The sequence below is a fragment of the Coffea arabica genome, chromosome 6c, assembly GCF_036785885.1.
Source record: "Coffea arabica cultivar ET-39 chromosome 6c, Coffea Arabica ET-39 HiFi, whole genome shotgun sequence".
Taxonomy (NCBI): domain Eukaryota; kingdom Viridiplantae; phylum Streptophyta; class Magnoliopsida; order Gentianales; family Rubiaceae; genus Coffea; species Coffea arabica.
The window spans coordinates 12164991-12175815 of NC_092320.1; the positions used below are offsets into that span (position 1 = coordinate 12164991).

Consider the following 10825-nt stretch of genomic DNA (forward strand, 5'->3'; position numbering starts at 1 on the left):
TAGTGGTAGTAGCTAGTTTGACTGCTCGATAAAAGTGTCGTGTAATATGATGGCCACTTTTACAGGGAAAACGAGGCAAAATTGTTTTCTTACTCATCCAGGTTGCTACCTGATTTGAGTAAGAAATATGGCTGGCTTTCAATGATTTGAGTGTCAATGGTCTTTTTTATTGCGAGTATTTTGATCAGGTGAAGATGCAGTTTCAAGAGCTGTTCCTAGGATTCTAACTAAGTGTTAAACAAAATGTGACAGAACAATGAGCAAAATATTATGTTCTGTTCAAACTCAGATCTTGGAAAAGCCAATGGGATCTTGTTGCATTAGTATTTTGGTTCGGTGTGGCACTGGAACTGCTTAAAGCAGGGCTGGGGTCATCAGAATCTTCCCTTTTCTCTGTTTTTACAATTGCAGCAGAACAGAGCTCTTTGCCACTACAATTCGAATCTGACCCCCCTAATTCTGGGCTGCATGGATTATTCCGGCTGTTCGATCTCTTTTTACTCTTGCTACACCCAATGCTGAGAGTCAGCTCCACATCTATTTCTTCATCTGATCCATCCATGCTTGCCTTATTACTCGTTGAAAGCCCGTACCTATTAGGCCTTTGTTGATCCTGTTCAGTGGGCTGAATGCTAGTTGAGGGACCTTCCTCAGCAACCCTTTCGAGGTTGAATAGTTTTGGCATTCTCAGGCTCTCCCCGCAACTGCTAGCACTCCTTTCTGCTGAACCATATGTCAATCCATGTACAGGGAGATTGGACCTGATATCTTGCATTTGTTTTTGGCAAATTAAAAATTGAGAACTGCTAGGATCCTTTCCTGCTAACGGACCTTGTTTATACGTCATCTCTTTCTTTAGCTCATACATCAACTTCATTTGGAGATTATACAGCCGGTGAAGCTCTATTACCTGCAAGTTTAGTTTTTTTTTTTAAGCTAAAATCAGTTCCAACTCTGTACCATCTCATGAATTGTGCAGCATATCTCTAGGAACCCAAGATAATACTTGGAATTACTTAATCAAAGTCAATGCAAGCTCACCATGAACTTCTGAAAAAAATATTGCAAGGAAACGTGATTTTGTTCTCATACAATGTAGGGGGCAAAGAGTAGCTGGCTCTTGCATGTTTCAAATACTATATTGCTGATGAGATCTGAAACCAATAAAATATTGCAGAAAACAAGCACATCTTGAAGAGGTTGAATTCATCAAGATTCTTTTGGTTTTTATTAATCCCTTTAGCCGAAGGTATCAATTTTGGAAAATGCGTAGCTGAAGTTATGGAGAGAATAAATTTGAAAACTCTGGTGTAGAAGATGATCAAGGGCTTAGCAAGGATGAGAAAAGCACCTGTCTTTGAAAGATATCTTCATGCAATAGCATTGTCTTCTTGATGGACTCTATCTTCTGTAAATCGAACATCTCATGATCCATAGAGTGCTTAAAATGATGCAGAGCACTTTCCTCTGATTGCCCCCTTGCACCAGTTTCTCGGGAGTATCCCCAGTCGCTGTTTTGATTTACAGCAAATGAGTTGTTTGAAGCAGTAGCTAATGGGTTTATTGCATATTGGAATTTGGTTGCCATCCCTGTAAATCATTTAGGTCATCAAAGAATCAGAGCAGTAAGTGTATAAGCTTCTAAAAAAAGGGAGGGTTTGAGGATGACATGCTGATTGTAGAAATATGCTGATAATGAGAAATGCAAGTAGAGATGGAGTTGTTTCGTTGCATCTCTCTCTTTTGTAAGTTCTTTGTGGCCTCTTTCCTCTGCTCCCCCACAAAAAATGCCTTTTTGAAGATGGTAATACAACCATGGCTTTGAAGAGTCAGAATATTATTACTAAAGTAGGAGATATTTGAGAATGCTCTTTGGGTCCAGTAATTGATGAGTATGATGAAATCCACTATATGAACGTGGAGACAAGGCCTAGAAACCTCCAACCACCAAACACCAAATGGAACGTATGATCATCATGCAAAATGGCACGCATTTGAAGAAGTCAAATTAGACTGCGACATTTTTTCTTCTCGGTTGGACATATGAATTTTGCTTATTCTGCAAGGGTCATACGCTATAGGCCCTTGAGAAACCCATACTTAATTCAAATTGCTTCCCCCCTACCAACCTCCAAGTGTTCATATTACATAACACCGGCTGCAAAGATGCAGAGAAATGCTGGAGTTGAAGAGAATTGATGACCCTAATTAACTTCTCATGCTATACATTGGCTATCTTCCCCCGGATTCATATGTGCTGTGTACCATATTTATGCTGGAGATGGGATCTCACCAAATTCTGATGAAGTAAATCATTCACAATTCACAAACAAAACTCTAGTAGTTGGTCTTATTAACACACATATCCAAGACTAGCCATTCCTATTTATGCCTAAATCATTATCCACGGAGAAGAATGAAGATGGCGCAAAAGCATTCCAAGAACTAAATTTTGCATTCGAATTTGAGAATTCTGACACAACTATACGATTTGAAGCTTCCAGAAGAAGAAAGTCCAAAACTTGACATGGTTTGCACAGAATAAAGCTGCAAAATTTTCTTTTTCCTGAAACAATCCTGAGATCAGAAGTTTCCAAAGTACACATGCATTGGATAGAATAACGTACCTGGGATAAAAAGGAAGCGGATCGCTCTATCAGTATAAGTGTCATTGAAGACATTCCACTCTCATGCCACTGCTTTTAAAGCGCAAAAACAAACTACGACCAATGAATCCAACCGCTTCAAATATTAGTGCGACCATCCAAATTGAGCACTGATCGAAACATCTGAAGACTCAACAACTCATTTCTTTAAAACATGATGGACGATGGAATCGAAGTGCCCTCTGGAGTAAACAGATGGTTATGAATCACCAACAGCAACAATCCCTTTATTATTCTGAGGCCAATGTCAAAGACCTTGCTTTTCTGTTCTCTTCTTCTCTTCCTCAGAGAAAAAACAAAGCAGTTTTCACTAATAAAATCCTAATCATGGGCTCTTAATAATTCACAATGACAGGCTGTAGGGTGTGTGTGCATGTGTTTGTGTTGAGAGATTGTGGGAGAGAAAGAGCTGTTGCTAGCATTACCATTTAACCATAAATTTATGCTTTCAATTGTAGTATTCTACTTTGTGTTGTGTGTGTGTGTGTGTGTGTGTGTGTTTGTGTTCGTGAGGATGTGTTAATATTTTATGTGTTTTTCCTTATTCTAAATATGTTGGAAGATCAAAAAGGGGAGGGCCCATAAAAGAATCAAAAAGGATAAACAGTTTTCTCGTATATGCTAGGTTACCAACAACAAATGGCATTCCTTGGACGCATGCAAATGAAGTTACAGGCCCTGTGAACAAGATATTCCATGCAGGTCCTGCTGGATATGAGGATTTTTTGTGGAAGAGAGAAAAAGTTGGTGCTTCTTTTTCACATCCAGAATGGTTTGGAATCCATCTCTTTCTCCTTTTTCCTTTTTTCCCTTCTTTATTTTTACACTTCGAATCTTTTCTTATTGATCCCAATTTTATGGGAAAATCCTATATCATCATCCTCTTCGCTGTTGTATCCGTACCTGACAAATCATTGAATTTTTCGAGGTACGCACTTGAGTTTTATGTTATTTTTCCTTTTATTTTATTCCCCTCCTCCTTTGGCAATTGGCTAAAGATTACATTAATTGCAGTTGATTAGCTACATAGGTGGTATCATTTGAAAATTTCCTTCGAGTGGCCATATCATATGCTGGACAGTTGGACAGTACAAAAAAAACAACAACCGGGATCGGTCAGATTTGTGATCAAACAGGGATTTACTTAATCGAGCGGCGCCATAATTTAGCCCTGAAAAATGTTTGAATGAAGCCTTCGAACGATAGGCATGAATTTTTCTTCTTTCTTTTCAAGTAAAGGAAAAGAAGAAAAAGAAACATGGATGAACGTAAAAAGTTGACCGCATTCAATGTCTGTGATCGATCCTAAGATGCCTAATCAAAATGATATGATTACTTTATCATGGTAGATCCTTGAAATGTGCTGGTTTAAATGATAAAAGCAGAATTAGAGAAGCCCTGCCCTCAGGCTCAAGAGTTATATTAGCTTGACAAAGACAGGAGAGAATCAAGTTAATATTTAGAAAGGGAAAGGTTGGTGCACTGATCCTGATCCAACCCCTTGCGATACAATTAAAGAATACTACATCGAGATTGGAGATGAGGATAGATAAACTTTGCTTTGGATCGCTTCGCTTTCCTCCAAAAGCTGAAGGTCCAAATCGTAGCTGTCCCAGATTATTTAGAAAGAAAAATAAAAACAATTCTTATCTACGAAATTCTGCACCACATACAACCAAATGATTCAACACCATGAAGCAACTATCCTACTATAGATTTTTATTCTAAGGAAGCATGCAATGCATCTTCTGGCCTAACTTTCATATCTTCCTGTTTTGACATGGGACCATCGGCATTCCCCCTCTCACACGTATGCTCGCACGCACACACATTCTACCCTTCCAAAACCCCACCACTCTAGCCCTGGCCCGAAATTTTTTGGGGGGGGGGGGGGTGGTGGTTGGGGCATGAAGTGGGATTGGTAGGTCATAGGTTGTACATGTATACCAACAAACAATGTAGTTTCTTGATGTTGATATGCATAATGTGTCGAGGTAACAAACACTACGAGCACAAGATATGAAGAAATAATGTCAGGAATTACTAATTCCTAGATCAAGCAGGAACTTTAGCACACAACATAATACATGTCATACACTACAATGAAGGAAGAGGCGCATTATGGAAGTGTACGACACATAATCTTGTGTTTGATAGGCATTGAAGATAGAAAAAGGACGATACTGGTATGAACCAAGACTGTTTCTGAATTGGAAGATGAGAGCTCCAATTTTTTTACCTCTATTATGAGTATTATCGTGTGTGTGGGTGTGTGTATGTGTGTGGAGAAAGAAGTAATATTCACGAACCTCTTCAATTCAAGCTTCAAAGGAGGTCTTTTCCAGCAAGCAACATTTGTACTTGTGTGTCCGTTCCCATTTGATGGTCAACCATTGTGCCAAGTCGATTGTTTCCAGGCCATCTCTGACGCCCTTCCCCGTTTCGGGATGATCTTTGGCTAGGCCTATAATGCCTTCCATTTCGATGTTTTTGAGTGTCGGGCTGTTGGCAAAGAAACCGACATAAAGGGATTCTTGTTCTTGAACCCGTTGGGGGAAGCTAAGAATTGAATTGAGAAACTCCAAAGAGTCGTAATTTACCATCTCATGTCACAAAGTTACGCAAATTTGTTGAATTTCACACTCATTGGGCCGTATGTTACTGCCGTATAAATCAATAGGACAATAGGAAAGACTCCAGCCTCAGAAAAAACATCTCCCATATTTAGTTCTGATTTGCACCTTGCTTGTGCCATTACGTGTATTTTCCTTAATCATCTTCTTCAGAGTTAAACAGCTCCTAATGTCTACCCATTAGGCATTTCTTGAAGTAAGATAGCAAATAATCACTTTCTTGATTGTAATTTATGTGCGGGTCAAAACAATCCAACGTTATAGCAACATTAAAGGGCAGAATCTACCGACCCGGACCCAAACTCACCGAGTTGCTTTAACCAATACAAAGTGTGCGTCATCCTCCTACTACGATATTGTTGTGATTCATAGGATTAATAGGTTACTTAAAAGAATTAATACACACAGAACAAGGCCCAAGAAAATATGGAGGCCTTGAGTCGATTCGGTTGAATCCCCACTCCGTTGACGTCTACTCTCAAGGTCAAAGCCATTAATGACAAGCAAAATAATAAATCTCTATGCAACCCACACACTCTCCAGAGCCAGAAATTGAAAACACTGCGCCATCTATTTCTTCGTCTACGGTTTTTGTGGTGGTTGTGTGTGTATGTGTGCGCGTGCGGGTTGGGGGTTTCTTGGGGGGAAGAGGGGGGGGGGGGGGATTGTTTTGAGGATTTGCAATGTGTACTTCTAGTTTGGACTCCTGGACACCAACCAAAACTGCCGAGATTCTCTTCCCTACGGACTTCTGTGCTAAAAGTGACAAAAGCTGGAGGCCAATTAAGACCCAAGGACGGAGCTAAATGGTAACATATTAAAGCTGAGGTGAGTAATTTCGCAGCCTGAGTCGGCAACTTGCAACAAAATTGCCTTTTGAAGTCCTGTGCGCCTCATACCCTGCACCATATAGTCTCCTCTCGTGGATTCAGCACTTTACCCTGGAAATTTCACCGTTTAGTACTATTACAGAGATACAAAAACAAGACTATACTCCACGTGAGTATATATCCTGGAGAAACTATCGCACACACAACTCCTCTGCCAGCACACACCCATTTGGAAATCCAGGAAAACAGGCAGCAGAATCTATTGCAATCACACGACAAGAAAGTGGAACAGATGAATGACTCGTGACAATCAGGTCCAAGGGTAGATACTTTTGGGTGCTCATGCTTTCCAAGTCAGATAAGAAAAGAGTAACAGATGAGATAGAATATTCATATCCCTCTCTCTTAATTAACAAAATAATTTGGTGTAGGGCAAGGAAGGGGAGGAAATGTTGAAATTGCATGGGTAAGCAAAAGGGCAGCTTAAGCATATAAAATTGTTCAAAGAAATCATTCTGTGACATCAAAGTGATTTCCGATTAATGATGTAAAAAAAACCTGTTCCTGGAGATGAAAAAAGAAATTAAAGAAAACCAATCCATAACAGCATTTATCAAATAACTGTATCTTAATATAAGCTCCTGTTTGCAAAGAAGATGTCTTTCTTGGGGTTAGATGCATCCTAATTCGACAAAAGTTCATATATATCTGGACATAACAAGTCACTTGGTTAGAAATTATCTCTGAGTCAAAAAGTTAGACATTTCGAACAGTAAAGCAAGCGTCTGCACACTTCCAGTACTTTTATGCATTCCTACACAGACTACATAACACCTTGCCACTGCAAGCTCCTCCAATTACTACTAGAGTGATAGAAGAATAAACATTACCAGAAAATAGTCCACACCATATGCTTTAGTAAGTGCAGGCAAGCAAAGTGGCAACTTTTATGCACAAAACAGCACTTGTTATTTTATGCTATAGCTGAAAAGAAAGATTAGCGAGAACAAAGAAGATAATTATGAGGACTGAGGTCAAAAGTACCTGAAAATTTATGAAATTAAAAAATGTGATGGCAAAAGAATTAAATAAGAAAATATTAACTTTTCTGCAAAGAGAGTAGCATTGAATAATGCAGTTGACTGTTCTCCATTCACGGTCATTTCATCATTTTAACAAACTTAAAGTTCCTGAGTGACCAATTCCTGAAAACAAAAGAGAAAAGATCAGAACCCTTCCTCAGATTGGGAAAAATACATCAAATACATAGCAAGTGTGAACATCATAAAGAAGGGATTACACAGGATTGAAACTTGAAATCTAACATTGAGTCTAGCTTTGGAGGATCATGACAAGGTAAGTTTATGACCTTCTATAAGATTGATTTTTTTATCTTCGAGTTGTCATTCTCCTTGTGAGAAAGATTATAAACATACCACTATCTTCTCATAAATCTCTCCTTCTTTTAATTGATTCCTTTAATAACAAGAGTCTGGGAGATAATATTTTCCATAAGCACTGAAAAATAGGAAAGCAAGTATGTTCAAATTTTTAGTACAATAAGAATCTCAAGAAAACCTTCCGCTTGAAAAGTGAACAAAGAAAGTTATCAACTAACAAACCAAAAATGTTCAGCTTGAAAAACAAGCAAAACCACGGAAGAAGTGATTGAGCTAGTGCTGCCTAGTGCTTTACTCTATAGCCCCCAGCTTAATAACATTCAAGAAAGTTGCCCAATGTTCATCATCTGACAATGTCTCCCGATTCTTAAGTACATAGCTCGAAGTTGCCTATGGAAATTGTTACTATAAAATTCACAACTTTTTATGAATGGGCATCTCTTGTAACATGGTGTTTGTATTCAGCCTGTCCACAACTTCAATTCAAATTAAAATCACAGGAAACAACACTTATCTGGCAGATAAAGGATTCATCAGCCAAAATTTTTCCCATTTTCCATTTTGTATCATGACATTGTCACTTGTTATCCTGTTCTCATCTGCCGTGTCTTCTAGATTTGTTTCGATTAGGATTTAGAATATTGGATCCTGACACTATTTGGCAGATTTTATTTTCTGCACGTTTATTAAAAAAAGCCCAAAATAGGATTGCTTCAGTAATGCCAACAAAGCCGAAAAGCCAAATTCAGGTGTGTGCAATGTTTTTGAAACTACAAAGAAATAAAACTTGCAGGTCTCTCCAAGAGTAGTATTCTCTGTGTCATTATTCATCTTGCTTTCAACCTTTGCTATTTTCAAAATCTGTCGACATATATTACATGGAAAAGCTTCCCCACATGCATCAAGTAGTTGAAGAATGCACGATCAAAGAAGTGATAAAAATATGTTTTCCAATGTGATTTCTTTAGCCAAACAAAAATATAGTAAAAAAAAATAAGAAACCTATAAACTTGTGAAGTTTCAGTCCTGGTATGCCGCATAAATCTCTTCAATCTCCATCTCTGAACTGTCCGCAGGTGAAGCATCCTCTAGATTACCCATGGTCTCCTCCTGTTCATGATCGAACAAGATACTGTCATTCTCAGACTCACTCTCAAACAGGTCCTTATCATCTATATCATGTAAAACTTCAACAGTCCCAATTCTCTTCTTTTTCTTTCTGTAATCTATAAGTCTATCGACTTTTTCCCTCCAAACAACCAAGGGATGCTTTTCTATCAATTCTGAACCTTCATAGGCCTCATTGAGAAAGACACTAAACCTCCTCCCCCTCTCCGAAACATAAAAGATACCAAAATGCTTCAGCAACAATCGCATCAACTTTTGAGGCATCACAAATTCTCTTCTAAAGTGTGTCAAATGATCAGTTACCACCCTCTTTTCAGTTGTAAAACTCAGTAGCTCATGCATTACTGCCACAGCCCTCTTATCAAATTCTTGTGAGCCAGCTTTCAGATCTCTAGCATCTGCATACGGAGACAAATATTCTCTCTTCTGAAAATTCCCAATTTGTGGATAATATCGTGACAAGACCTTTTTATAATTAGGAGGAAACTTCATAGGAAACGACAGCGAAAGCAGCCCTGGAACGTGATCGCCACCACTCAAACCCTCAACCATCCCTGACTTCTTCTCCAATTCTGTTATTGCCCAACTAGACTTCCACTCAACAAGTTCCAAATATTCCCCCTCATCATACGGTTTAAACGGCCGCACGACTCTAAAATTTTCAGGATATCTATGCACCCAACGGCTCCTAAAATCCACTGGCAACCCTATATCCCTCCTAAAATGTGCAATCTTCTCCAATGGAAGTCGTTTATCTACTGACATCATCAACATCCTAGTAACATATTCAGCAGCCTTATCGCTATTCTCCTCAATAATTCTTCCCTCTTCCTCCACTAATTCCTCAGCCATTTTCGTCATCCCACACCACAAGACCCCTCTCTGATCCTTGTACAGCTCGAAAAGCTTAGGCGATTTCCGAAGAAAAGCTGATAGTTTATGGGGTTTAGGGAGGTTAATTTGCCTTCTGTACCTATCTAAACTTTTAATGGGCACGATTTGTTCAGGCTCTTGCTTTAAAATTTCAAAGAAAAATAGAATCTTGGACAGTACTTTGTGCTTTTCCAGAGCCACCTCAAGATCATGGACACGTTTTCTCTTGCTCCTCTCTTGAACCCTTTTGCTGGTAGTCATCAATCGCCATTGTAAGTAGCGAAATGCATTATCATTACTATTGAACGTAACCTCATTCACAAATGGCAGGCGTAAATTCAATAAAAATTGTCTTAAAAGAGCTTTGCTTCTAACACCTCGGTGGGGCATTACATCAAACAGAAAAGAGACAAACCAGACACGCAGATGAAGGAGCGGTCTTGCGGAAGAATGATGATGTTTGTGGAAGTCCAATGACTTCTTCACTCAGAGGAAGTGCCCTTTTCTGCCTCTTTTTCTTTCAATCTTCTGGGAACACCATTATCCACTGCATTTCATGTCTTGTTTATCCACTGCCTTTCATGTCTTGTTTTGGGAAATTGGGATAACCTTTGAGTTAATTACCTAAATAAGTTGGAAATTTGGATCCGGTGCGGGCATGCTCCAATCCAGATAATGCAGTTCAACTTAAGATTAAAAAAATTTGGCACAAAGAAACGAGTTTCACTAAATAACAAATGTAAAATTGTACCTTAACAATGTGATTAATATTTAAAAGTTATTGGAACCAAGATATTAAATTAGTTAAAATTTTGTTAGATACGAAATTTCTAACAAAATTTTATGGGAGTATGAGTAAATGTTTAACAAATGCAATACATGTTCTTGGTACTTTGTCACAAATTAGGCGTTTTTTCACATATTAAAGTAGTATTATTTGTGAAATGCAAGACAAAAATTGTTTAATACAAACATATGTACTACATGATGTATTCTTAGTTATGTATGCAAAAGTATCTGTTTGGAGGGTTTGATTACCATGTTTAAGAATTTACTTCATTTAGGGGAAAGGAGGGTAAAGGGTGGAAAATTTCTAAAAAGGGAAAAAATTTGTGTTTGGATTGAAATTTTTTAAAGAAAAATTGCTACGTTTTCTGTGAACATATTTTTCAATCACCTTTTTAATTCACATATATCAAATCGTTATCGTAATTTTTTTATAAAAAATTTAGAAAAATGCAATCCAAACAAAGCTTTCAAAAATTTGGAGGTGGCTGTCTTTTTCAAGTTGACAT

At 38.2% G+C, this 10825-nt stretch overlaps 2 protein-coding genes across 5 annotated transcripts; both read right to left on the reverse strand.

Moving 5' to 3' along the window:
* Positions 1 to 145: 145 nt before the first annotated feature.
* Positions 146 to 3671, reverse strand: LOC113692132 (uncharacterized). 2 transcript variants are annotated; one of them, XM_027210502.2, is made up of 3 exons: positions 2628 to 3671; positions 1352 to 1590; positions 146 to 910 (listed from the first exon to the last, which is right to left on the reverse strand). In XM_027210502.2, exons 2-3 carry the CDS (start codon positions 1586 to 1588, stop codon positions 269 to 271), a joined length of 879 nt encoding a protein of 292 aa, XP_027066303.1. In that variant the 5' UTR covers positions 1589 to 1590; positions 2628 to 3671; the 3' UTR covers positions 146 to 268. The 2 variants fall into 2 exon arrangements, with proteins under 2 accessions (XP_027066303.1, XP_071909029.1); XM_072052928.1 differs by lacking the exon at positions 2628 to 3671 and having other exon boundaries at positions 1352 to 2546.
* Positions 3672 to 5610: 1939 nt separating this feature from the next.
* Positions 5611 to 10484, reverse strand: LOC113691965 (protein WHAT'S THIS FACTOR 1 homolog, chloroplastic-like). 3 transcript variants are annotated; one of them, XR_003448830.2, is made up of 3 exons: positions 8532 to 10484; positions 7234 to 7334; positions 5611 to 6240 (listed from the first exon to the last, which is right to left on the reverse strand). XR_003448830.2 is itself a non-coding variant. In XM_027210295.2 (2 exons), exon 1 carries the CDS (start codon positions 9918 to 9920, stop codon positions 8550 to 8552), a length of 1371 nt encoding a protein of 456 aa, XP_027066096.2. In that variant the 5' UTR covers positions 9921 to 10484; the 3' UTR covers positions 5611 to 7334; positions 8532 to 8549. The 3 variants fall into 3 exon arrangements, 1 of the variants encoding a protein (XP_027066096.2); XR_003448829.2 differs by having other exon boundaries at positions 7020 to 7334; XM_027210295.2 differs by having other exon boundaries at positions 5611 to 7334.
* Between the last annotated feature and the right edge of the window lie 341 nt (positions 10485 to 10825).

Bases quoted from the DNA above. Each gene is read 5' to 3' on its own strand.
- LOC113692132 (XM_027210502.2), bottom strand. From the start codon at position 1,588: ATGGCAACCAAATTCCAATATGCAATAAACCCATTAGCTACTGCTTCA. The intron at 911-1,351 runs GTGCTTTTCTCA...CTAAACTTGCAG, and splicing joins AAGATATCTTTCAAAGACAG to GTAATAGAGCTTCACCGGCT.
- LOC113691965 (XM_027210295.2), bottom strand. From the start codon at position 9,920: ATGCCCCACCGAGGTGTTAGAAGCAAAGCTCTTTTAAGACAATTTTTA.